Genomic DNA, 27,742 nt, shown 5'->3' with positions numbered 1-27,742 from the left:
AGGGGGGTCCCTTGCCTCTCCTTATATAGTCCGGAGGGCAGGGTTACAGATCTGGAAACTAATCCTAGTCGGTTACAGTTGCCATGGATAATTTGATATCAATCCCTATTCTAACCGACTAGGATCCTGCTTGATCTCCACGTCTTGTTTCCTTGCGCGAAACTCCAAGCTGTCGGATCAGGCCTTGAACTCGTCTCGTAATGGGCCAAGTCTCCCGGCCCAAGTCTAGCCGTAAGGGTATAGGGGTTTATACCCCCACACCAGTGCTGTTCTGTTGAGTCTTGCCATAAGTTTGATTCTGATAGGTTGTCTTAGGCTGATATGATGACTGCATTTGGTTATTAGAGACACTAGCAGGAGAGCGAAACTGCATTGGGGCTTGAGTCCGCTGGCTTGGTTGGCTAAAGGTTTTCAGCCTCTGGGATCTAGCACCATCTTGAACCTTGCGCTCTAGAAACTTGCGCTTGTTCTCTTTCCTTTCTTCAGTCTTGGCCACATCGGTCAGAATGGTCCTGTTCATCAAGGTGTTGAAGTCTGGATAGATCTGTGGGGTCATGAGGGTTCTAAGCTCACAGGTCAATCCTTCTATGAACTTTGTCTGCTTCTTGGCATCAGTGTTGACCAATTCTGGGGCATAGCGAGACAACTCAGTGAATTGGAAGATGTATTCACTCAGAGTTTTATTTCCTTGCTTCAAGTTGCGAAATTCATCAGCCTTCAGCTTCATGATTCCATCTGGAATGTGGTACCGGCGGAATTCATCCACAAATTCTTCCCATGTGATAGTGTTTGCATTGTCCACAGCTCCACTATAGGCTTCCCACCAAGAAAGGGCAATTCCTGTCAGCTGATGAGATGCTAGCAGAACTCTATCCCTTCCATCGCAGTGGATTGTGTCCAACTTCCTTTCAATCACCTTATGCCAATCATCTGCTTCCATGGGATTGTCAGATCCAGTAAAGGTGGGTGGCCTAAGCCTCATGAACTCAGTCATCTTGTCTTGGACTCCGGCTCCACGGTTGTTCCTAGGGCGGTTCATGCCTTGAGCCAAGGTCTCCAGAAGGCGAGTCTGCGTTGCCATGACTTGTGCTAAGTCAATTACTGGAGGAGGGGGCAAGTCATCTCCTTCATTATGGTTCCTAGTCTGACTCACTTCATCTTCATGAATACCATCCACATTTGCATTGGCTTGACTTCCATTTGGATTTTGGCTTTGTCTACTAGCTGCACGACCACTTGGTTGAGAGCGGGTAGCTGGTTTGGGAGGCATCTGTTGGTTAAGATGAGAAAGCATTAGATAAGGGTTAGATCTATTGAGTGATGTTGTTTTTTTTGTTAAGGCGTTATATTTTAAAAAGGTGCAAGTTTTAAGACTTGCTATCCCGTAAGGGAACAACATAGAGCACTCAATTATTTAGCACAACCAACAAGCACAAATATATATTTTGAATAAGAGGGCGGTTTACAACATAGTAATGGAGGAAATAAGCGTACTACAATACGGTTCATCTACTTTGGGGGTTGAACAAAAGTGAAGTAAACTTCACTTCCCCAAGACAAAAAGGAGGAACTAAGTGATACTAATCTTCAACTTCTTCGGACGAAATGGCTTCATTCCCTTGGTGTTGAGGTGGATCATGCTTCTGGCATCTGTGGTTCTTCTTTTGGACTAAGAGGTGGGTCATCGTCTTCTTTTGGTGCTGGCTGGGTGAGGAGGGGAAATCCTTCTTCCTTACTGGGCTCCAACTCTAAAGCTTCATGAGAGGCTTCTGTGGGTGGGGGAGCTGATGGCCCTTCTATGTCCATCTTTCTTTTGGTTTTTAGGGATATGATTGGGATACCTTTTAGGACTATGGGCTCTTGGTCTTCTTCTGCTAACATCCTTCTTTTGATCCTGGTGATAAGGTAGGCATCCTTCAACTCCTGAGCATGGCGGTCTTCAGCTGCCTTCAAGACTTCAGCAATGGCAGTTTCACGACTCTCGGCTGCCGCTGCTTGGGCCTGAGCTTCCGCGAGCTGCACATGGAACTTTCTAACTATGATCTCGGCTTCCTCCGCACGATGGATGCACTTCCTTAACTCTGAGGCCTGCTCATCATATTGCTTATCTAGAGCAAGTAGGTATGTGGTCATGAATACCACAGTTGGGTCATCTTCAAGTGAGTAACGTCCTTGCAAGAGCTCCATGCGGGTCCTCCAAACTGGTCGGTCTTTTTCGTCGGGTGGAAAGAATCTCATGGGTGTACGGGTGATGGGATTCTCGTAGATCTGGCATAGGTACCTCAAGGCTTTACGGGCGACGGCTTGATATGTATCTGCAAACCGAAATCCGGTCGCAGTCATACTCCAAGCTTCAGCTATGTTAGGGAAGTCCTCACTTTTCCCAATATAGATGGTAACTTCACACCGCTCGGTCTCATGCTCTTCATATTCTCTGCCTTCGTATTCTGGGCGATCCTTGATTCTAAGTTTCTGCATGGTAGCATACAAGAGCTTGGGAAAGCCTTCTACACTTAGACAGTAACTGCTGGTCTAAACTCCTTTTGCCATCTGAGAGACATAGATGAGAGTAAATATTTTTTTTCAAATAGAGGGAAGAGGGTAAGAACTTTTGTAAAATACGTTTATTTAGTAAAATACTGGTCCAGAAAAGCCTAAGGTCGCGTCCTACAGCCAACTACGGCTCTGATACCACCTGAAGCGCCCCTGGTAAACCAGGAACTCAAATGTGATACAATACTAGTCCCAGGAGGCTAGTAACACATTTATTACATCAGATAAGTTTCAGCGCAGTAGTCTTGGAAAGCGTGGACAAGGAAGGCACGCTATAATAATAAGACACCAAAATACAACACAGGTCCAAAGGACCCAGAAACAAACGATATCGCCATCGAACATCTGACGAGTCCCAATGCCACAGGCTTAGTTAGGTGCAGACACGACCTTACTCGAACGCCACTTCGGGATCGAAGTCCGGATCTTCCACTGTTTAATAAAGCAAGGGTGAGTACAAAGTACTCAGCAAATCCAACCTTACCCTACGGAAGGGGATAACAGTATATATGCATATGGATAAACCAAGGATGAGGCTTAGTTTTATTTGCATAAAGCTATCTTTTTACACATGCAAGGTTTTATTTCACAAATACTGTTGTAAAAGGACTCTTTTTCCACATATGATAGTATTTCTAAAAATGGAGGTTTGATCACAATTTTAAGTGTTGTTGAACCCTTGTTCCCACAACACAATGGCAGTCAACCATTTATTTCCAAAATCACACTCTCTCACATGTTTTCACTCATACCAACCCATCTAGTTGTTGAAACCAAACCATAACCCGTCCGAGACCGCGGACACGGCTATCCAGATAGATTTACACTCTGCAGAGGTTGTACACTTTTCCCACAAGTAGGATACCATAACTTACACCGTCGTGCAAGCACAGATCCATCAAAGTCATTACCCTCCATAGCTAAGTAATGGCGCTCACCACGGGAACACTAAGGCCACATCTCATGATACCACAATAATTCACAAAGCTCTTTTCATATATTTCCACAATTTCACATACATTACTTAGTGTCCCGTTGCACACCTGCCTCCAGGTGATTGCCATACTAACTAGAGGGATTTAGACTAAGCCTTTCCCATGCAAGGCGAGTGGTTGTACGATAAATGAGTTAGGCAAGATGAATCATCAACTCAGTCCTTAATCGAGACAAGGCGGATATCTTCTCGCTTAACCCCGCAAGGTATAAGCCACAACACCAGGACATCCCTAAAAGAGATCCCATCCGCCCCATCTCCATAGTAATCACATCTATAACTTGTTCATTAACCCTTTCATAATACCCACAATTTATTTTCACCACTCACACCTTTTACTTTTGAAATCATTATATTTGAGAAAATATAGCGATGAGTATCCAGGATGAGTAACAAGTCCTAAGCATACTAAATAATAATATTTCTATCATAGCATATTATTTGTTCCTAGGTTCGAGTCAAGACAATTACCGGATACTATCAATTCAAGGATGGTTATTCAACAGGTTTTAACTAAGCAGCGAAAATACTTCGTATATATATTGTACATGCAATATTTAAAACGGCTTCTACGGGTTGTGTTTAAAAATAGGATCAATATGCATCAAAAGGGGATCGGTTGGACTTGCCTCCGTCGGCGTCCTCGGCAAACTCCTGCTGACAGTCCGGGTCCTCGGCGTCAAACTCGCGGTACTCGTCTCCAACGTTCTCGTTTTCCGGCTCGTTCACTCCGTCAACTAAAATACGCGACGAACGACACGGACAATAGGCACAGATAAATAATCATATAAATTCAAATGAGCTCCAAAAATCATGAAATTAATATGGGAGGTAGATCATGATTTTAGATGAATTTAGGAAAAAGAATTATTAAAATCAGAGTTAGCATGCGGCATTTGTGAAATGCCGGAATTTAATCATGCGAAAAAGGCTAACGATGATTAAGGAATGGATGCTTCACGTGGGCATTTGTTTGGCTGGTAGTGCATGTTGCATGCATGCATGTACTATTTGGAGTTAATGCTTGGCCCACACATGCATGGTTAGAGAGAAATTAGCAGGGGTCGTTAGAGCTCTTCTGTATGTCATGGTTCTATTCGTGGAGTTCTTGGCAGTGAATCGGTACAGACAAATACAAGGAAAAATACTGAAAAAATACTACAGAAAGACAGAGAATAGCAAGGAGATGCTCATGAGCTGCTCACCTCGTCTTGCGACGACAGTCGAGCTCGGCTTGTGCGTATGGCCGTATACGGTATACGCGAAGTGAGAGCGAGTGAGCGAGTGAGTGAACGTGTGTTCTCGGGTGGTGAGAGTGAGCACCCGAGGCTGGCTTTTTATAGCCAGAGGAGTGAGGTTATGTCTCTGGTGCTCAGCTTCGTGCCATTAGAATTGCTACTGTAGTGCATGGATACACAGGACGACAGGACGGTGGACGGTGCCTAATTTTCATGCAAATGGCAATGTCTCATTTGCATGCACGGTGCGTGCAAATGGACGGTGCCTAATCACCATGTCCTTTGCATGCAGGTGCATGCAAATGGACGGTGGCATGCTTGTCCTGCATGCATGCATGAGATATATATTCGTGTAGGTGCACTGCTATGTTTTCTCGCATGTAAGCTTGTTGGTACTTGCTATCTTTTTGTACAGCAAAAGAGGCGCGGGAAAAGGCAAGAGGTGGGGCTCGCATGCCGCGGTGCGCGCGCGAGCGAGTGCGCTCGGCGAGGGGGCCGGGCGTGAGTGCGCTGCGGTGCTGATGGTGGTGGGGTCGGCGCACGCGCCGTTGCCGGGTATCGGGCAGAGCGAGCGAGCAAGAGGGATAAGTAGCGGACATATGATGCTCATGCCATGCGGTGCAGGTTATATTTAAAGATGGATAATTAGAATGGATGGAAAAAGAATTAGATGGAGATACTATAGAGCTCAAATGATTTATAGTTTTTGAAATATATTTTGAAAATAATTTTTTAATGCGAGTGATTTTTGAATGTGAATTTTTGGGATGTTACATCGACATACTCAATTCGATCTCTAAAACTTTCCTACTTTACACTATATCGACATATGTCCTACTTATTGGCTCCACTTATCAACTTTGTAAGAAGAGACGAAGATGGAGTAGGGGGAGGACGAGGAACTCCTACATCTAGGGATTTAGAAAAAAGGAGTAAGATCCCCTCTGTAAGCTAAAACAGTTCGCAGAAACTTAAAGAATCGTTATATAACATGAATCATAGGATCAAATAGCACCCAAAAGTTATTGTCATAGCATGAATTATTGGACCAAACGGCACCGAAAAGTTATTTGGTGACACTCCTTGTCACTATACTTTTCTATTATGCTGGTCCTGTTTCTAATTTGTGATGCACATAACACATATTTAGTTCTCCATGAAAAAGCTATATTGTATTGGTTCTGCGACAAATGGCAGTCAAATATGGCTAACAAGAAATAAAGGGAGGGGCTGTTCACTTCATTCAGCCGAACACCCAAACTTATTTTTGATAATTGACTAACTAAATTTTTTTTGCTGGTTTTGCTGGGAGTAACATTGACTACGCCAATAATTATATAACTTGGTGAGATCAACACGGATTGCAACATCCAAGCTTGTCGATTGCTCGAGAGACGATTGAGATGCAGTTCTTTTCTTCCTTTGGATGGCCAAATAATATGCTGTAAGTCTATAACAAGCAGTTGGATTCTCTCTCTTGGTTACCACAAATGAACCATCTGATTTTCTTGGCTACGAGAGATGAAGGCGATCAACTAGCTTGTAGACTATTGAGATATACTGTATATGGTAATCCGGTATTCTGGTTAATTGTACGTACAGTAACATGTTAGGTCTTGAGACGCGTCGTCAGATTTTGTACTAATATATTCTCTCTCTCGTGGTAGCGCCATTACATTACATTTCATCCTGGCGGTTAAAAGATGATGGGTACGACGGTTAAAAAGACAGAAAATAAACAACAAAGTGAAATCCAGAACAGAAGCACGATCCATGATGTGTCTTCTAGAAAAATCCTCTCTGTGCTTTAAAAAAAAGGAAAAATCCTCTCTGGATCAAGTAATTATTAAGTCATACGTAACTGCTCTTCCATGTTATTAGTGGTGAATATTTTAATCCCACCCGTCGCCGTCAATCAGTGCAACGTAGTGCTACCTACGTGGCGTGGAATGATGAATTATTGGCTGCCGAATAAACAAATCCCGGAAGGAACAAATCCGGGGATTGCGTTGCGAGCATGCAGGGATAAACACGTACAAACGTGTTTATCCCTGCATGCTCGTAACGCAATCCTATTTTTTCACAAACCGTGCGACGCAAATGAGCCCACTGATCTCTGCACGTTAAATTGAAGCCCGATCACGGCCAGCGTAATGTGGAACACGAGATCAGCCTTCCCAAATTCGCTGGCCTGAAAAATTAAGGCTGAAAAGATAAGACGACATGTACAGTCAGCCAGTTTTATCTTATTTCACTTAAGATTATTTGTCGAATCCAACAACTATTTAGAAGTGATTTTCTCTCGAACAGTATTTTCAGTTATAACTTTTCTATTAAACGAGATGTTTTTTTTTGACAATCCGTGTTAATTCTCATAACCATACATCTCACCGTCTCTCTATTCTAATGAAGTTTATGTTTCTTTTTTTTTAAAAAAAAAAGAAAATGGATCCACTAGGTCCAACAAAATGATAGTATCTCATCCCAAGTCTGAAAAAAAAAACAGTAGAAAGCGACCTGTACAGTAATTGAGCAAAATATCAGGGGGAGATTCATAAAACAAGAGGCTAGAGATGCAGACGCTTTCCATCATCAATCAAAGTAAAAAAAATCCAAAACTTTATTTTTTTTCTTAAAGAAATGAGTTCTCTTTAATAAGGGAGCTTGTCCGGACGGCAACTACCACTTCCGCTCGACTCCGAACCTCTCCTGTCCATGGCAGCAGCCCCGCCGGCGCCGGCTCCCCACCACCACCACCACCACCAGCAGCCGTCGTCGTCGTGCTAGTCGCCTGCTAGTGCTAGATGCATGGGGGCCGCCTCCCGCCGCGCGGCGCCGGCGTGGCGGTCGTCGTGCCTGGCGCTGTGCCTGCTGCCCGTCGCGCTGCCGCTGCTGCTCCTCTGCCTCCCGCTGCTCTTCGTCGCCGTGGCCGTCGCCCGCTTCCGCCGACGCCGCCGGCGGCTGATGCTCATGACGACGGCGGCGGGCAAGAGCAGGAGCTGCTGTTGTCCCGGTGAGCGGTCGCCGCACGGGGACCAGGCCCACCGCGCCGCGCTGCTGCACAAGTACCTCGAGGACCAGATGGAGCTCGTGGGCGCCGACGCAGGGGCCGGGGAAGCCCCCGCCCCCGACCCGACGCCGAGCTCGCAGCGAAGCCACCCGCAGCAGCAGTAGCGTGGGGAGCTGCTCTGCTGATTGGGGCGGCGCAGGAAGCAGAGCTCGGTGGTGGTGACTACGGCTACGGGCGGCTGATCTGATTGATTTAGAGGATTCTTGGTGTTCTTGCGTCACTCTGTTCGTCTCTTGGGAAGGATGATTTGTTTCTTCATCTTTTTGCATTTCTGTATGTAGATTTCGGGAGGATTTGCGTTTTGTGTATGAGAAAGTGAGAATCAGAGTCAGAGAGATGCACTGACAGGAGACGCACGAGATCATGTTCCTGAATTCTTGTCAGGTGTGACTGTGAGCCAGGCAGCTAAAACTCGGTGAATGGATTCAGCTGTTAACTGACTGACTGAAATGTGATTTCTGCTCATCTTCCTCTGTTTTCTTGCTCACGCGTCACTCAAGCACATACTTCTTATTACCACATTTTCCCTTCATTCATCACCCGGCCTCATGTCCTCCTATCTCGCCTCTGAAAGTGGAAGCCCACTTCCTTCATTAGTAGCTTTGCAAATCAGACGACCCTGTTTTCCAAGACTCCCTGGTGTGTGTGTGTGTGTGTGTCAAACTGTCACAATTTTGGTTGCAAACGCAATTCCTTGTAAAATCTGTCTGCATTAATCGAAACCCTGCGGCAGTTTTGTAACCAACCGCATCTGAGAGTATGTTTCTACAAGCGCTGAGGTAGCCCTTGAATGAGTATGAAGGGAACTGAAGGGAGATTATAAATTCCCTAAGGCCGTGTTTAGTTCTTGAACGGAAATATTTTGTAATATTGTAGCACTTTTGTTTGTTTGGAATAATTATTGTCCAACTATAGACTAACTAGTCTCAAAAGATTCGTCTCGTAAATTTCGACTAAACTGTGCAATTAGTTTTTATTTTCGTCTATATTTAATACTCCATGTATGCGTCTAAAGATTCTTATGTGACGGGGAATCTTGAAAATTTTTGGATTTTGGGTGGAAGTAAACAAGACCTTAAAAATCAAAATTCCACGCAATCCCTGATATTTTCATTTTGGAAAAACTTTTGTTTTTTGGTATTCTCATTTTGCTATACATCGAAATATAACATATGTCTAGGTACATAGCAAATTTTATGTATAAAAAAGTCAAAGCTACTTATAATTTAATTAAAACAGAGGGAGTAATTCCTATGATTTCCTAAATGATGTCATTTTGAGGTTGTGTTTAGGTCTGGCATTTTAAATTTTGACTACAGATATATTATTTTGGGTTGAGTTTGAAAATAAAAAAGTGATGTAAGTAAATTCATCTTGAAATATAGTTCCGTAAAATTATATATTGACTAAATTTTATAATTATTTAATAGTAAAAAGTAATGAACAAAGTTATTTTTTAGAGACTGTCAACACGAGTGAGCACTGTTTAGAAAATTCCTGCTGTTTTTGTCTGAAAAAAAAGCAGTAGAAACAGAGAATCCAGAACAATTCCGCTCATGTCATGGGCTTAGTTGAATCTGATGGGCCCCTCGAAATTTCAGTCCAAGAAAACTGCTCGAACAGCCCATGGTTCGGTACTAGGCCTTTGATCCGGCGCAACGCAAGGGCACAACGGAGTGGGCGATGAATTAAGCGGAGTTTGGTTAGTACCTAGCTACGGCCTTGTTTTTTTAGTTCACCCAAAAACTAAAAGTTTTTCAAAATTTCTCGAATCTTACGGCATATGTATAGAGCATTAAATATAGACGAAAATAAAAACTAATTATATAGTTTATTTATAAATTGCGAGATGAATCTTTTAATTCTAGTTAGTCTATAATTAAACAAAAATTACCAAATAAAAACAAAAATAATACAATATCAAAACCTCTAAACAAGGCCTAACTTGTCCGCTAAAACGAAACCAGACCGGATGATTAACGACTACCGTGATCATTGATTCACCGTGTGGTAAACACGGAGAGCAACTGCAAAAATATTCATGAAAAATCTTTAGGTTCGGAGCAGTTAACACACTACAACGTGTGTCGGTGTGTGTAGCATTTTTGCTGCTAACCTACGATAATATACAAATAAAAATCAATTTTGCTACCTACAATCTTATACAAGTAAATTGCCGCTACCTACGATCATATACAGATAAAAAATAAACCTTTTTTTTTTGAAAGGAACTGGAGAGATTTACACCCCTACAGTGATTTATTATATTAAAATTACCAAAGAGTAGCAGTAAACGAAAAAAGTAAAACCAGAGAAACAAAAGAAACAAGAAGAACAAAAAAAAGAAGAGGATAACAAGGGTGCGCAACAAGCTCCTTATACCCTTACACCCTTGCTGGAAAAATAAACCTATTTTGCTACCTACAATCATGTACAAGTAAAAATAAATATGTTATTGTTTTATATATACGGACTGCAAGTTATTATATATATATGGATTGCTAGTAGGAGTAAATGCACAAGTAAGCCTAGACAAAAAAAACTCAAAGCTCGTTAGCTCGTTTGGCTTGTGGCTGACTCGGCTTAGCTTGACTCGGTTCGTTATCGTAATGAGCCGAGCCAAGATTTAAGCTCGTTATCTATAACGAGTCAACTCGAGCCAACTCGCGAGCCAAATGAGCTATAATTTCAAAAAAAATCATCATAACTTATATTAGTTTCTATTACTTCATGTCTTACGCTTTATAAATAGTTAATATATTAGCTTAATTTTAAGCTTTATATAAATATAAATATTATATTTTATGTAATTTTTATTACTTGCTCGCGAGCTTAACGAGCCAAACGAGTCCAGCCGGCTTTCTGACTCGTTAAGATAATAAGTCGAGCTGAGCTAGCTCGGTATTCTAACGAGCCCGAACGAGTTGAGTCGAACCGAGCTAGCTCGGCTCGTTATCCAGCCTTATGCAAAGTAATGGATTGTACATATACAAGTAAATACTCAAGTAATGGAATATAGTTTAAATACAGATATGTGATAACTATATCAAATGGGAAGAGTCATAATTATGAAAGAAAATTTCATATAAGATTGTGTTACTGGCCTATATGAAATTTTATATATTGATAACAAAGGTAAAAATAGGTAATTTAGAAATATCATATTTTATTGAATGGTTGTTCAATTATTATCCGTAATCTATGTCTCTTATAATCCTAAACCCCACGTAGTTGTTTACCTCAGCAATGCACTGTCATATACAATTAAAGTCTACATGTAATTGTGATATCCACCTCATCAAGACATATGATCATTTTCCTTAAAAAATGAGACCCAATCATTTTGTTATCCACGTCAACATACCACACAATCCACTAACAATAATTTATAATACTTTATTCCTTTACACAAGTAATTATATACTCCCTCTATTATCTTTTACAAGGCACACACACATACCAAGAGCCAAACATTAAAATCTTTGACCAATAATTTAACTAACAACTTTAATTATTATATTATAATTTTGATATGGCTAGATTGATAACTAAATGTACTATCTGATTATCATAAATTTATAAATATAAATAATATAAAATAAATAAATAAATGATCAAAGTATATTTTGAGAGACCGTGTCATGTATAGCCATGCTTATAAAAGATAATGGAGGTAGTATAGTCTAATTTCATTCCAAACAATCAACAATTTCTGCACCAACGTATGATGTATGTTTCTAGTCCTCTATATTATTATTATTAGTAGAGTAAAGTCCACCACTGGTTTCTAAACTTGTGCTGTCATATCATCTCACTCTCTAAACTTGCAAATCGACCATTTAGGTCCTCAAACTTTTTCGTCTGTGTCATCTCGGTCCCTAAATTTGTTTAGCTGTGTCATCCCAGTCCCTAAACTTAGAAATCACCCGTTTAAGTCCTCAAATTTGTTAAGTTATGTCATCCCAGTCCCTAAACTCGATTTTGAATCTAATATGGGTCAAAACAAAGTGATCTAAAAACTCTATATCAAAAATAATTCATAACTTTTGATATGAACTCGAATAAAGACAAGTTTTATATCAAGGTTGTAGCCCTCAACGCGATCTACAACTTTGTAGTTGAAATTGTTTTTATTTGAAGTCGTTTGGTGTCATAAAATTTAATTTTAAATTTTAAATTTCAAAATCTATAAACTTACAAAAAATATTTTGGAACCCTAAAAGGTTTGAATTAAAAAAAATTTAACTACAAAGTTGTAAATCACGTTGCTGGCTACAATTATGATATAAAGTTTATCTGCATTTGAGTTCATATGAAAAAGTTATGAGTTATTTTTTGATATAGAGTTTTTAGATTGACCATGTTTTGATGCAGATGAGACTTAAAAATAAGTTTAGGGACTAAGATGACACAATTGAACAAGTTTAAGAACCTATATGGGAGACTTTCAAATTTAGGACCAGGATGACACAACCGAACAAGTTTAGGTACTTAAATGTCATTTTGCGAGTTTGGGGACTAGGATGACACACCCGAACAAGTTTAGGGACTGATGATGGACTTTACTCTTATTAGTATAATATATGTCAAATTGACATATATTTAGATTTTTTATAAGGCTAGAGTGGATATAATTTATACACAAATTAATTGTTACTTTATATTATTATCTTTTGTAAGGTATACATGTATAGTTAGATGCAAGCTTAGAGGTTACTTTACATTATATATATTTTGTAATGCTATTGGTGGATAATTCTATCTCTATGTCTAATATTAAAGAGTCAAAATTCCATGGCTATGTTTTTGTAGTTGTTGTGTCTGCCTCCTCCTGTATTTTTTGGTCCACTCCACGTTTTGGTCTGCTCCAGTTCCGTCCTCATGCGTGTGTGACTCTGTTTTCTCTTCCGTTGTTCCCTCTATCCGATTTGGTTATGGTTTTTTTCCGCCCTTTAATTTCAGTGGTTAGAGTCTCTGTGAGGACGAACTGTGACATCATCGGCTGTTTAGTACACCATCTGCAGTTGCTTAACTGTCTTTAGGACAGATTATAGCCCGTCTATGATGAAATTTAGGCATAGTGTGAGGTCGCACAGTGGACCTTGTTTGATTTGGTGGGAAAGGGCGAGGGAGATTGAGTACAATCGAAAAAGATTGAAGGAGATTAATTAAATCCTCTACAAAGTCAAAATCCCTATCATCCTCATCTTGGAGAGGGAATTAACTGAAGGAGCCCTACACAGCTGTCGAGAAAAATCAAAAAAAAAAAATTGAGGCACTGATATGGTTCCAAAATGCCTATCATTTTAGAGGCATTGTGTGCATATGATTTTGCTTGCTATCTGGTGCAATGGGATTGTATTCTAAGCGATAGGGATTCCATTATATTAAGCACTCCGCATGATGCGACGAGATTTTATGCATGCTATACTACCACGGGTTCCTAAGGTCTGCATGTTTTTCCTTTTGAAACGAGGATGCATAGGACCTGTTTGGCAGAGCTCCTCACGAGAGCCTTGGTGAATCCACAAATTGTGTTTTCGTCAAAACGATTCTGGCTCCTCTGTTTTTTACTCAAAAACAGTTTTTTTTAAAAAACGTTTTACGGAGCTCCTCTGGAGGAGCCAGAACCGGAGCCGGAGAGAAGTCCTACCAAACAGGCCCTTAATTAGTTCTGACTTGCTGAGCATCATGTGCATTGCTCTGCATGCAGTAACTTGCATGCATTCACAGTTAGGCCTTGTTTAGTTCTATTTATAATTCAAAAACTTTTCAAGATTCTCTATCATATCAAATCTTGCAGCACATGCATAGAGTATAAAGTATAGATAAAAAGAATAACTAATTATGCAGTTTACCTACCTACTTAGTTCATATTTGGACAATAATTACCAAATATAAACGAAAGAGCTACGGTACCAAAATTTTTAAAAAATTTTGGATCTAAATGAGGCCTTACAATGCAACTTGCTCGAAATGCAGAAAATAAGCAAACGTGGCATCCAAAATTCCCCCAGCTTGCACGAAGGTGAAATCCCGGGTCAACGTCTCGAGAAGTACAAAGTTTGATTCCAACTCAGCATGAAATAAACAAAACCCAGTAGGGCGGCCAGTATCAAGAAGGCCAAATTAATACTGACTAGCTTCAAACCTTTAGTAGTGTAGAGTGACACCACACTTCTCCCCGCGCCCTATATAAGCTACTAGCGTCGACCACCCATTTACATGCAAAACAAACTGATGGCTAGCCTGGGGAAGAAAATCCGTTCTAGTTCTAGTCGCAGTACGTACTAGCTAGCTAGGGATGGAAGGAGGTTTGCTGGCCAATAATCCATCATCATATGCACTTCTATGTTGTGTTACGGTGGGGATTGCATGGTTACTTCACTGGGTTTACAGATGGGTGTGTCCCCCATGCAAGGGGAGACTTCCTCCTGGCTCCATGGGCTTCCCCGTTATTGGCGAGACGCTCCAATACATGAAACTTAGCCCTTCTATCGACATCCCGAGCTTCTTCCGCCAACGACTGAAGAGGTGAACTAAGGAACTCAGACTTTTTTTAGTTTCATTCACTCCTCCACCAGGCAGTGCGCGAAGCTAAAGCAAATTAGAGAGTAGTGCACTTGTTTTTTAGATGCATATAGACAAGTCTAATAGGTGGTGCATATATGGTAAAATTTTAATCAAATTCACTATCTTTGCATTTGTTTGGGTGGTGCATTTGCACCACCTGCATATAAACTACCTTCGCCCCTGCCACCAGGTCTTATCACACGACTACACAAACGATTTTTAAATTCACGCACCTCCCTTTATTTTAGGATGATTTTCATATAGTAAACCGTCTCTACTAATGTCTTGTTGCGCTGTATAACTACCGATCTACCCTTAGAAATAGATTTTCAGGAGCGGTACCTATTTTCAGGGCCATCAGTGATTATACCCATGAAAATAACCATCCTAGAAATTACATTTTTCTATGGCGATTTATTATGCCAACTGTCCTAGAAATTTGGTTGGTATGAACATGTCAGCTGTGCAAATAAATTCTCATAGTTTTCAAATAAATTAGGATGAAGACACAAATATTATATCAAAATTGTACAGCTGAAACTTTATAGTTGATGACTTCTTTACTTTTAGAGTTTGAAATTCAATTTTCAGACACCTTGATGAAAACTCTCCCAACACTAACTTTAGTACTAGATGAGTTCTAAAATTTGTAGTTGAAACTTCTTTATTTGAGGTTAATTAGGTCACAAAATACTGAATAAAAGATTCATAAAAATTTTTAAAAAAGGATAGCATCTTGTATATTACCCAAGTGACTGTATGCATGGTATGATAGTATGGGACTTTCATGAGCCAAGAGGTCATTGTTTCAAATGTGGAATTAGCTTGAAATAAATGCAAGACTTGCGATGAATCACAGTGCGGTGGCTGCTCACTACGACAAAGTAACATTAGGCGAAATTTAAAAATTTGTGACACTTAAATTATTTCCAAGGACAGCTCTAAAACAATCTATACATTTTTTATAAGCAATATCGTAGCAACAGTATTTAAACTACCCTTGAAAATTGATTTTGACCATATGAAAAAAATAGTTGAGGGCTTTTGTGCTGTAGAGTTACTGTATACTTACGTCCTCACATTAATTAGGCTCATCTAACGAGCTAATGTTAGTTTTGCAAAAAACAAAAAAAAGTGAAAAATATTGTCTGTTGCTGCAGTTGCTATATATATAGGTACGGCCCCATGTTCAAGACCTGCCTGGCGGGGCAGCCTATCGTGGTTTCCCTTGATCCAGAGTTGAACCGGTTCATCTTCCAGCAAGAGGGCAAGTTGTTCCGAATTTGGTACCCGCAGACAGCAAACACAATATTCGGCAAGAAGAGCATCACCACATTCACAGGTCCCGTCCACAAGTTCATCCGCAGTTTTGCGTCCAAGCTTTTTGGCCCTGAAAACATCAAGGAATCGCTCATCCATGAGCTAGAGGATGCCATGAAGCAGCACTTCGCAGCATGGGCTGCCAAGCCTAGCGTCGAGGTGAACGATGCCATCGCAGATGTAAGTGCATATATATGTCATTGTCCAAGTATAATCGAGATGGTATGTAATGTAACAACTCGACAATGATGTTTAATTATGGTTTGAACATACAATGCAGATGATTTTTGGTCTTGTGGCCAAGAAGATCATCGGCATCGCTCCTGAGGAGTCAAAAGAGTTGAGGAAGTATTACGATGACTTCTTCAATGGGGTGCTATGTTTCCCCATATACTTTCCTGGGACTACATTTTACAAGTGCATGAAGGTACACTACATACATATATTTGAACTTTGTTTAGTAGTCAGAGTGTGTAATAGAAATTCCGGAACAGAAATCAATGCAAGTTGTGTTTATTTTTGGTCACAGGGGAAGAGAAATGTGGAACAAAAATTGACTCAACTCCTGAAGCATAGGCTAAGTACACCTGAGAAGAAACACGGCGACCTTCTTGACCTCCTTGTTGAAGAACTACGAAGTGAAAAGCCACTGATAGATGAGGTTTTTGCTATAGATACATTATCTGGGCTCTTGTTTGGCAGCTTCGTAACGATATCAGGAACCCTCACCGTAGGACTTAAGTTGCTCAAAGACAACCCTGAAGTTGTCGAAACGCTCAAGGTGGTAATTTGTTCTATGTTTCAAATATATATTATATCATCTACAAGATAATATGAATACATAATCATATATATATATATGCTAGTGTAAAGTTGTTGCCTTCTCCCTTTTCCAGGAGGAGCACGAAGCAATATTGAAGAAACGAGAAGACAGGAATTCTGGGTTCACATGGCAGGAGTACAAGTCCATGACATTCACTGCTCAGGTGACTGAACTCCCAAAACGTAAACTACGTGTTGCATGCTTTTCAGCACTTCTCCTTTGACATGATTATTGTGTTTGTTCTACCTGAAGGTTATGAATGAGATTACAAGGATCAGTAATATTGCACCTGGAATTTTCAGGAAAACTCTAACAGATGTGCAAGTGAATGGTACATTTTGTCCACTAATAACAAACTATATATATGAGAACACATATGCATAGCATGAATCGGTCATATGATAATAACTCGTTAATTATGCAGGCTACACAATCCCTGCCGGGTGGCTAGTTATGATTAGCCCTATGGTGGGTCATCTAAACCCAACGCTATTTGAGGATCCACTCAAATTCAATCCAGGGAGGTGGACGGTTAGTAGTAGCAAAACTCAGCATTCTTTTGCTTGCAAGCTTGAAGATTTAACATTATATGATTGGTCAAAATAAATCTATAGCTTTTATTACACTTGTTGCATGTAAGATAACTCATTATATGACGACACGCTCTGACTCTGCAGACACAGGACAAGGAAAAACAAAGCATTCAGCAGAGGAATTTGATGCCATTTGGAGGAGGCATAAGGCTTTGTCTTGGGGCAGAGTTTGCCAAGCTTTTCATTTCACTTTTCCTCTACGTTCTAGTGCCAAACTACAGGTAATGTATTATTTGTTGTGTATGTATGCGGATATGGTGACATGAGTCGACCCAAAGCCCACTGATGATATGGAATTTGGTTGTTTGCAGATGGATTGAGATAAAAGGAGGAGAAGTATCACGCGTTGGGGAGATGGTGGTTCCTCACGGCTATCATATCCAACTCCTTCCTAGGACCTAAGATAATTTATCTACAGTTTCCACCGTGCATATTTGAGCTTTGATCCATCCAATAACTAGTGTAACGAGAGAGTGTGAGGTTAACACTTTCTTTCTTGCTGTATATCAAGTGTGTTTGAGAACACATTTTATGCTTTTCCTCCCTAATTTGTGTGTATGTCTAAATAAAGGGGAGCAGCTAATGCACGGCTGCCCGTGCTATTATCATGCTGCACACTCCATTTCCAGAAAGCATATATATCTTCACCGGTTAATTAGCGATCTTTCCTATTTTTATAAATTTGTTTTTCTTCACACTTCTCATTGTGTCATGTCGATTTCCTCGCTTCCCGACAGGCCTTGCCACCAGATTTGACACAAGCCAACACGTATCTGACTAGCCTCATTATCCACTATGTCAAAAAATGCATTTTACACACGAACATCAGGTGCATCATAGAAGCAACAGCACGCGTCGATAATACGACGTCTATAATAAGACTTATTACGGACACGCAAACAAGCGTATGTATTAAGAATACACCTATAGATGCACGTACCCATATGCGATAGTGATTAAAATAGAACAGATTGTATCTCATCTCCAGTTGTATCTTACATAGTTCATCACAAGTTTTTTGCCAAGTAACTCACAACTCCAAAAGCACAGTTCCAAAAGCACAGACTGAATGAACATATACCTGGCACGTGATCATGGTTGACTATCACCGACATGAAAGTCGCCTTCTTCGTTGATAATCAACTCCATAATAAACTTGGCGCTCTCCTCTTTAGGGGCTGGTAGGTTGATTTCAGGTGTCATCATTTTATAATCCTATAATTGCCAAAAAGCATCATCACTAAACATAAAAATCTTCCTAGGAACTTTACAATGCGTCTCCTCGTTGTCATCATATCTACCAACTCTACGGCGCGTTTGTTCTTCGCTTGTAACGAGAGGTCCCACACTTAGGGCAATATTCCTCCAATGCATTTTCACCATGGAACATGATGTAGTCATTCTTGCAAGCATAAATTTTCTTGAACTTCAATCCCATCAGACAAACAATCTTCTTGGCCTCATATGTAGTCCTGGACATCTGATTCCCCTCAAAAACATATCAATGAGCACCTCTAGCAATTCAGTGTGCATGACAACCTCGTATACCTCTTAGAATGGTTGTCTTCATATCTACCAATAGTTATTTCAGCTTCCTCAACTCTCCACCACTTAACTCATCATAGTCAATGACATCATGCAACATCAGCTCCTCTAGACTCTCAACCGTAGCTGGCAGCAATCTCTGCTACATTATCATCAGGTAGTTCCTCATTGCCAAAGGGTGGTGCTTTCTCATTGTCACTGGCATGAAGTACTTCCTCACTATCTCCATTATTGACACCTTCTTCTTCTTCTTCTTCTTTGTCGACGAAAGCTAGTCGGCAGTCTACCTTGGGGTATACCCACGGTAGTAGTTTATCGGTAGACGGTGCGCAAACTACGAACTCGATGGTGACGCAAGACACGGACAAGCTTTTTATCCAGGTTCGGCCGCCGAGTTGGCGTAATACCTACGTCCTGCGTCTGGTTGTATTGATTTGTGTTGAGCGAATCGTATGTCCTAGGGGGGTCCCTTGCCTCTCCTTATATAGTCTGAAGGGCAGGGTTACAGATCTGGAAACTAATCCTAGTCGGTTACAATTGCCATGGATAATTCGATATCAATTCCTATTCTAACCGACTAGAATCCTGCTTGATCTCCACATCTTGTTTCCTTGCGCGAAACTCCAGGTTGTCGGATCAAGCCTTGAACTCGTCTCGTAATGGGCCAAGCCTCCTGGCCGAAGTCTAGCCGTAAGGTTATAGGGGTCTATCCCCCCACAGCTAGTCCCCGAGCACCATGTATTGTGATGTAACACGCCGTCTTGAGCTTCTTCGATCAGTGAGACTTGACGTCTTCAATAAGTGGGAAAGTCGCCCAAACAGTTGCAACGGTTCTTTGACCAACTCAAAAGACAGTTGATCAACATTGACATCGAAGAAGCGAGTTGTTCGAAGAATGCATGGTGCTCTAAATTAAAAAAGATTTCTTTCCTGGTGAAGTGTGCCCACTTTACTTTTTTGAAAGGTATAAACATCAAAAAAGCAAGCATATTCACCGCAAGGTGAAGTGTGCTCACTTAGTCCCCGAGCCTGGTAGTAGGTGACGTAGGCACGTGGTGCCAGGGTCAAAATAAAAGTCCTCAAAGAAATTCTGTAACTGAGATGCATCGCCAGATGCATCGTACCGATGTAGTCCCCGAGCTTGCTGGAAGGCGAAGTATGAGCCTTGAAGCAAGGTCTAAAAAATTGAATTTACCAGTCCGTCTGCAATTGAATAGACTAATCGACCAGTCCCCGGGTGTATAATAGAATGACGACCAGTCCCCAAGCACCAGGTGCACTCCTTAGAATTCTGCGTTGCTATACTGTACGACCAGTACCCGAGCATCGAGTGCTCGGTGGTCGGTGCAGTCTTTGAGGTTCCGAGCTGATAGACTGGGCGACCAGTCCCCGAGCGTCGAGTGCTCGGTGGTCGGTGCAGTCCTTGAAGTTCCGAGCTGATAGACTGGGCGACCAGTCCCCGAGCGTCGAGTGCTCGGTGGTCGGTGCAGTCCCCGGATTGTTGACTCTCTGGCATATTTGTCTTCTTTTTATTGAAACGATCTTTTCAGTTGTAGTTGACATGACGAGACCTCCTGATGGGTTGTCAGATGGACGCACGAAAAGTTGCGCCTGGCAACTGTGCAGCCGCCCTTTGCGTGGTTTGAGAAAAAGGAAACCATCAATTGGTACGAAAACTCCGCCGCATTAATTGTCTATAATCATTGTAAACCGAAACGCCGCATCCGCCGCATGGCCCGCCCACTTCCCGAGAATACAGGAAATGGGAGAGGTGGAGTTGCGGGTTATAAGAGCCTGACAGTTCCGCCTGTACTCCTTACCCTGCCATTGCCCTCAAGCCTTCCATTCTCGCCTCTTTCGATCACCTGCATCTTCGTAACCCAAATCCACTTCTCACCTCCAATGGCGAAGAGCGACTGCAAGAAGAGGGCCGAACTGATGGCCAAGGAGTGGAAGAAGTCCCGCAGCACCACCAAATCCCTCGGTGACCTCGTCGACATGGGACTCCTGCACAGCTCGGAGCTTGGCGGCTGGAGAGCGCCGGAAGGAGAAAGCTTCCCCGACCCTCGTGCCGGTGAGATCGTCGTGTTCGAAGATTTCGTTAAGAGGGGATTTGGGGTTCCGGTTCATCCTTTTCTCCAAGGTCTTCTTTTGTATTATGAGATCGGGATTTGCAATCTGCACCCGAACTCAATTCTCCTTATCTCCACGTTTATTCATCTGTGCGAGGCCTATGTTGGCATAGAGCCGCACTTCGACCTTTTTCGTTACCTTTTCTGCTTGAGGAAGAAAGGAGCAGTTGGAGGCTCCAAGGTCGCAGGTGGAGTATACCTCAACCTTCGTGATGGAATGAAGAATCACTACCTGCACTGTCCATGGAACACTTCCTTGACCGAATGGTATAGGAAGTGGTTCTACGTCAGGGAGGAACCGGGCAGCTCCACGTTCTGCGACGTGGGGTACATTCCCGAGAAGAGGGTGAGCTGGACCGACCGCCCGGAGTTCGACGGTCAAGTGGCGGATCTGATGAAGCTGATCGACTGGTCGCGCCTGGATGGGCTTGGCGTGGTCGGCAACTTTATTTGTCGTCGGGTGATGCCCTGCCAGAAGAGGGTGCACTCGGCGTATGAGTATGTCGGAAGCGTGGACCCGACCAGGATGCGACCGGAGATCTTGGAGAAGGCGGAGGTACAACGGCTGTTGAACGAGCTGTTCAACTTCGCGGACGGAGGCTTCATCCGTGGCAGTGATCGGGTGCAAGCCTTCAAGTTAGGCCGACCAGCACCAAAGGTATGTTGCAGATTATTTTGTTTTAGTATTCGTATATCGTATGTGGCTGGCTCATCTTTGTTGCTTTTTGCAGATCGGCGATGTCGACCGGTGCACAGTGTATGTATCACTGGCACCGGGGATGGAGAATCCTGCGGGAGAAGACCCGCTAGAGGAGGACGCTGCTCGGTGTGCTCATTACACCAGCAGTGAGGAGGAACAAGCCCGCCCCGTCCCAACCACCGAGGAAAGGTTGTCGGGGAAAAGGCCAATGCCTGTGGATCCGTCGCCGATGCCGACACTGCCGGCGGAGAGCAGCCGAGCGCCGAAGCGGCGTCGGTTCGTTCGGATCGACGACGACGAGGAGGAGGAGGAGGAGGAGGCCGTTCCGTCGTTGGTCCGGAGGCCTCCTAGCCGTCCGGACGGCGGGGCGACCACTGCCGACCGTGTGGCCGTCGATCCACCTGCGCCTCGCGCTGGGGAGTCGGGAGCACAGGTGCCGACTGGCCGGACGAGAAGGAGGTTTACCGCGACCCACCGCCGCTCAAACCTGTAAGTGTTCAACTTACGTATTTCACCGATGTTTTTTTTATTGTAGTTTTGTTCCTTTAGCGCGGCGTCGGATGTCAACCCTGGCCATGCCACTGGCCAGGGGACGAGTGAGCCGGTTTGCGCTGCTGAAGACGCGGCCCCGCAGACCGCAGAGCAGCCTACGACTGCAGCCGTGCCTGAGAGCGCCGAGGAGTCCCCGGCCGCGGCACCGGCTACGTTGAGCAGCCCGACCAGGGTTGAGGAGGCTATGGGGACGCCTCCCCCAGCCAGCACCACGGAAAGGGAGGGAAGGGCCCCGACCCCTCCTCCCGCCGGGGAGGGTGAAGTCTCCACACCGCCCCGAGCAGGGGCCGCTTCGACTGCAGGCTCCCCAGGTCTGGTCCGGGGACCAGTAATGCCTGGGACCGCTACCGGAAGCAACGCAGCGCGGGAGGAGGAAGCTCAGGCGGCCTCCGAGGACGAGGTGGAGGAGATTGAGGGTCGTCCCCGTGATGGCCGCCAACACGTGTATGTGTGGCGCCAACACGGGGATCACTTTATCGGGCATGAAGAGCTCGCCGAGACTGAGGAGGCCGCCAGGGTGGAGCGCGCGGCCAAGCGCCTCGTCGACGAAGTCAAGGTAAGCGACTTTTTGTACTGTTGTACATTCTATGCCTTGTCTTGCATGGTCGTTATATGTTCGCTTTGTAGGGCGCAATGAAAACGGCAAAGTACCGGAAACGGTGCTTTGACCAGATAGAAGGCGTCGTGGCCGAGAACAGGGCCCTGGCCGCGGAGGTAGACCGGCTGCGGTCGGAAGTCGGGGAGAAGGTGGCCGAGATGAGCGCCCAAGAGGAGCGTCGTCTCGACCTCACTCGTCGCTTGGCCGACCAGTACCGGCTGCGAGAAGGTTAGTCACACGCTCCGAGCAGCTTTGCGTACTTGTGTAGTTTGCTTTACTGACCAGTTTATGATTTACGCAGACTTGGAGGAGGAGGTGGCGCGCCTCCGACAAGAGAAGGAGCAGCTCAGCCAACAGCTCGCCGGTGCGCTGGAGTCCGGGCGGCGAGCAGGAGAGGAACTGGGTCGAAAGGACCGGGAATTATCTGGTAATGGGTGCCGCCTTGTTAGCTGCTGCTTGTCGCCCCTTTGTTTGTTTGGTATGCCAAAAATAACGCTTTGTTTCGTTTGCAGTGCTCAAGGTGAACGCCAAGAAGCACCTGGATGATCTGGTCAAGGACCGGGACTCCTGGAAGGTCAACTGTTGCAGGATCTGGAAAGGAGTGTCCCCGGTCCTAGACCTGATCACTCCCGAGCTTTCGGAGAGCCAGCCCCGCGCGCCACGGTTGACCCCGGTCGAGAAGGCGCAACGGGCGTGGGACTGGCTCCAGCAGTTCGTGAAGGACGCCGGGGAGTTTGCCGGCGCGCACGTCCTCAGCATGGTGCGCGCCCACTACCCCCTGGTCGACTTGAGCAGGCTGGAGAAGGGGTACCCGAAGGAGGTCGGCCCACAGGAAGCGGACGAGCTTCGGGTTAGTCTGCTGGACTTGTCGTCGACAGTGATCGGCGACATCAATCTGTGCGGAACGGCCACTCCCCCAGACCAGCCGAGTTCAGATAGGTCGGCCAGAGAGTTGTCGGGCGCGTCCGTTGCGGGAGATGGGCGGTCGACGCCTGCGGTCTCGACCAGCCAGGCGCCGGTGGCCCCGACCCCTTCGTCCGGGCAGCAGGGCCAGGCGGGTGATCAGCCCGAGCAGCTAGGCCAATAGAGTAGTCTGTAGGAATAGACTAGTGTCTGCCTGTCAGGGTATTTATTGTAAACTTTGTATGTAAAGTTTGTAATAAAGTTTGCTTTTTGTCATGACTGTTGTTTTGAGCGCTGTAAGATTATCAGAGTGACGTGTCACCGTATTCGTCTTGGTAGTCGTTGAGAGCATCCATTGCAGAAGTTTTGCCGAGTGCTGTGTGCGACAAGGTATAGGCAAAAAATAGAGAATTTCATTATTAACAATTATAAGATACTTACAAAGGAAAGTTATTAAAACTTTATGGATAGAAACGTCGCAGTTTGTCTATGTGCCAAGAGTTAGGCACTCGTGTTCCGTCTGGGTATGCCAATCTGTAGGACGTAGGTCGTGTGACCTCGGTCACCACGAAGGGTCCTTCCCAGGGAGTGGATAGCTTGTGCATTCCCTCCTGGCTTGTTTTCCATCGAAGTACCAGATCGCCGACCACGAAGGAACGGTCCTTGACGTTCCTGTTGTAGTATCGCCTGACCGCCGCGAGATATTTTGCTGTTCGGAGACAAGAATCTAAACGCTTTTCCTCCATGCAATTGATTTCGAGTTCTCTGGCGTTGTCGGCGGTCGCCTGGTCGAAGTGTTCGATTCTAGGAGATCCGAAGTGTATGTCAGACGGCAGGACCGCCTCTGAACCGTACACCATGAAGTAGGGAGACACCCCTGTGTTTCGACTGGTCTGAGTTCGGAGGCCCCAGACCACTGCCGGCAATTCATTCATCCATCGACCGGGTGCTCTGTCATTTTCGGTGTATAACCTTTTCTTTAGGGCGTCAACGATCATTCCGTTAGCACGTTCAACTTGACCGTTGGCACGTGGATGTGCCACTGACACGTATTTTATGACTATGCCTCTGTCATCGCAGAAGTCCCAAAAAGTGGTGCCAGTAAACTGAGTGCCCAGGTCGGTGATTATGCTTTTCGGGATGCCGAATTTGTGTATGATTTGATTGAGGAACTCCACAGCCTTCTCAAAGGTTGCCTTGACCAGAGGCATGTATTCAATCCACTTGGAGAACTTGTCGATTAACACGAAAACAAACTTGAAATTGCCCGGGGCTGGTTTAAATGGCCCGATCATGTCAAGCCCCCAGCAAGCAAAGGGCCAAGATGACGGGATGGTTTGAATTTCGTGGGCAGGTACGTGGGTCCTCTTAGCGAAAAACTGACATCCTTCGCAATGTCGAACCAGTTTTTCTGCGTCGCCGACCGCGGTTGGCCAATAAAAACCTGCTCGGAAAGCCTTTCCGACCAGCGTTCTGGATGCGGCGTGATTGCCGCAGGATCCAGCATGTATGTCTTCTAAGAGCTTGATACCATCATCTTGGGGTATGCACTTGAGCAGTACTTCGGAGCTTGCGTTTTTCCGCATGAGTTTGCCGTCGACCAGGATGTAGTTCTTTGATCGTCGAATGAGGCGCTCGTTCTCTGTTTTGTCCTGAAGGCCTGTCCCGTCCGATATGTATTTGATGAACGGGGTACGCCAGTCACGCCCACCGGTTGTCGGAGTGGCGTCGTCTATGAGCATTGCCTCGGTGGGTTGCCTGTCGACCAGGGAGGAGCCTACGCTCAGCTCGTGGATGTCCTGGACGAAAATACCCCGCGGGATCTGGGCCCGAGATGAGCCTAACTTCGACAACGCATCTGCTGCTTGGTTCTTATCCCGGACAACGTGGATGTACTCTATGCCGTAGAAGTTGGTTTCCCATTTGCGAATTTCTTTGCAGTAGAGATCCATCTTCTCGTGGGTTGCGTCCCACTCCTTGTTGAGCTGGTTGATGACCAAAGTGGAGTCGCCATAAACATAGAGGCGCTTGACTCCCAGCTCAACGGCTAGTCTTATGCCATGCAAGCATGCTTCGTATTCGGCGACGTTGTTTGACGCCGGAAAAAGGATCCGAAGGACGTAGCGCAGTTTGTCCTTGTTGGGTGATACGAACAGTATCCCAGCGCCGGCACCGTTGATGTTCAAGGACCCGTCAAAGAACATTGACCAGTGGTCTGAGACATCGGGAACGGAAGGCTCGTTGAGATCCGTCCATTCAGCAATGAAATCGACCAGGGCCTGAGACTTGACAGTGGTGCGACTCTGGAACTCCAGGGAAAATGGACATAATTCCATTGCCCATTTCACGATTCTGCCATTGGCGTCTTTATTGCGCAGGATGTCCCCGAGAGGGAAACTGGTTGTCACCAGGACTCGATGGCCGTCGAAGTAGTGCTTCAGCTTTCTTGACGTTATTAGAATGGCATATATGAGCTTCTGTATTTGTGGATACCTGGCCTTGGACTCGTTTAAGACTTCACTTATGAAGTAAACTGGTCTCTGGACCTTGTAGGCGTGACCTGGTTCACCTCGCTCGACCACTATTGCCGTGGAAACAACCCTGTCGGTTGCAGCAATGTAAAGGAGTAGGTCTTCATTGGGCTGAGGCGCTGTAAGGATAGGTGGTGAAGTGAGGAAGGTCTTAAGCTGGTTGAATGCGGTGTCGGCTTCTTCTGTCCAAGAAAATTTTTCCGACGCTTTTAATAGTTTGAAGAAAGGGAGGCCTTTTTCTCCTAGCCTTGAGATGAAACGACTGAGGGCGGCCATACATCCGGTTAGCTTTTGGATATCCTTTACGTTCTTCGGTGGTCGCATGTCGAGTACCGCCTTTACTTTTGAAGGGTTTGGTCGTATGCCGTCGCGACTGACAACGTTGCCGAGCAGTAGACCGGAAGGAACGCCGAAAATGCATTTCTTGGGGTTGAGCTTCCACTTGTACCTATTGAGTGCCTTGAAAGTTCGGTCTAAGTTGTCGATTAGGGTGCTCGCGTCCCATGTTTTTACGACCACGTCGTCAACATAGGCCTCGACGAGGTCATCACGAATCTCGTCGTGGAGGCATTGCTGGATGGCCCTTTGATAAGTGGCTCCGGCGTTTTTGAGTCCGAAAGACATGGTCGTGTAGCAGTATGCGCCGAAAGGTGTAATAAAAGATGTTTTGATCTGATCTTCTTCTTTTAGCGAAATCTGGTGATAACCAGAGTAGCAGTCTAGAAAGGAGAGGAGTTCGCATCCGGCCGTTGAGTCGACCACCTCGTCGATGCGAGGGAGACCAAAAGGATCTTTAGGACAGTGTTTATTGAGATCAGTGTAATCAACGCACATTCTCCATTCATTATTCTTTTTGCGTACAAGAACCGGATTGGCGAGCCAATCGGGGTGATACACTTCTTTTATGAATCCGGCTGCTAGAAGCCGTGTGATTTCTGTCCTAATAGCCTCCTTTTTGTCACGAGCGAACCGTCGCAGCTTTTGCTTGATTGGTCTTGCGGTCTTCGAGACATTTAAGGAGTGCTCGATCAGGTTTCGTGGGACGCCGAGCATGTCTGCGGGTTTCCATGCGAAAACGCTTACGTTGTCCCTTAGAAACCTGACGAGCGCGTCTTCCTATTTTGGATCCAGGTTGGCCCCGATGAGGGCCGTCTTCTCGGGGCTGCCGTCGACCAGTTGTACTTCTTTGTGCTCCTTGGATTTTGAGTTCTTTCTGGCTGTCTCCTGCTCAGGTAATCGGAGCTGGTCGGGAAGCAGCTGCGCGGCTTGAGTTGCTGTTTCTGCCATGCGGATTGAGAGGTCGATTGCTTCGGTGATCTTGAAGCTCTCCTCTTCGCAGGTATACGCAGTGTAAACATTGCCTCTGACGGTTAGGACACCCTTCTCCGTAGGCATCTTAAGGACCAGGTATGAGTAGTGCGGGACTGCCATGAACTTTGTCAGCGATGGTCGGCCCAGTATAGCGTGATAGGTCCCGTCGAAATCGGCGACCACGAAGTTGATGAACTCCGTCCGGAAGTGGTCGGGTGTGCCGAATTGGACAGGCAATGTTATATGTCCGAGAGGCACTGAACTTTGACCCGGCAAAACCCCCCAGAATTGGGTGTCGTAAGGTTT

General features: G+C 44.7%; 2 protein-coding genes across 2 annotated transcripts; both read left to right on the top strand.

The window, feature by feature from the left end:
• On the top strand, nt 7,404-8,334 carry LOC8079718. Its single transcript, XM_002450365.2, has one exon. The coding sequence runs from the start codon at nt 7,594-7,596 to the stop codon at nt 7,957-7,959; it is 366 nt and encodes a 121-aa protein (XP_002450410.1). The 5' UTR covers nt 7,404-7,593; the 3' UTR covers nt 7,960-8,334.
• Nucleotides 14,079-17,839, top strand: LOC110435777 (cytochrome P450 87A3-like). Its single transcript, XM_021461818.1, has 9 exons — nt 14,079-14,389; nt 15,589-15,928; nt 16,029-16,175; nt 16,278-16,529; nt 16,645-16,734; nt 16,824-16,902; nt 16,996-17,102; nt 17,249-17,385; nt 17,476-17,839. The coding sequence occupies exons 1-9, from the start codon at nt 14,160-14,162 to the stop codon at nt 17,564-17,566; spliced, it is 1,473 nt and encodes a 490-aa protein (XP_021317493.1). The 5' UTR covers nt 14,079-14,159; the 3' UTR covers nt 17,567-17,839.

The sequence above is a fragment of the Sorghum bicolor genome, chromosome 5, assembly GCF_000003195.3.
Source record: "Sorghum bicolor cultivar BTx623 chromosome 5, Sorghum_bicolor_NCBIv3, whole genome shotgun sequence".
NCBI classification, from domain to species: domain Eukaryota; kingdom Viridiplantae; phylum Streptophyta; class Magnoliopsida; order Poales; family Poaceae; genus Sorghum; species Sorghum bicolor.
This window is presented reverse-complemented; position numbering and strand designations above follow the sequence as displayed.

What these genes read in the sequence shown, in the direction of transcription:
- LOC8079718 (XM_002450365.2), top strand. Translation starts at nt 7,594, where the DNA reads ATGGGGGCCGCCTCCCGCCGCGCGGCGCCGGCGTGGCGGTCGTCGTGC.
- LOC110435777 (XM_021461818.1), top strand. Translation starts at nt 14,160, where the DNA reads ATGGAAGGAGGTTTGCTGGCCAATAATCCATCATCATATGCACTTCTA. An exon ending in TGAACGATGCCATCGCAGAT is followed by an intron (nt 15,929 to 16,028) that starts GTAAGTGCATAT and finishes CATACAATGCAG; the next exon opens with ATGATTTTTGGTCTTGTGGC. An exon ending in GTTCTAGTGCCAAACTACAG is followed by an intron (nt 17,386 to 17,475) that starts GTAATGTATTAT and finishes GGTTGTTTGCAG; the next exon opens with ATGGATTGAGATAAAAGGAG.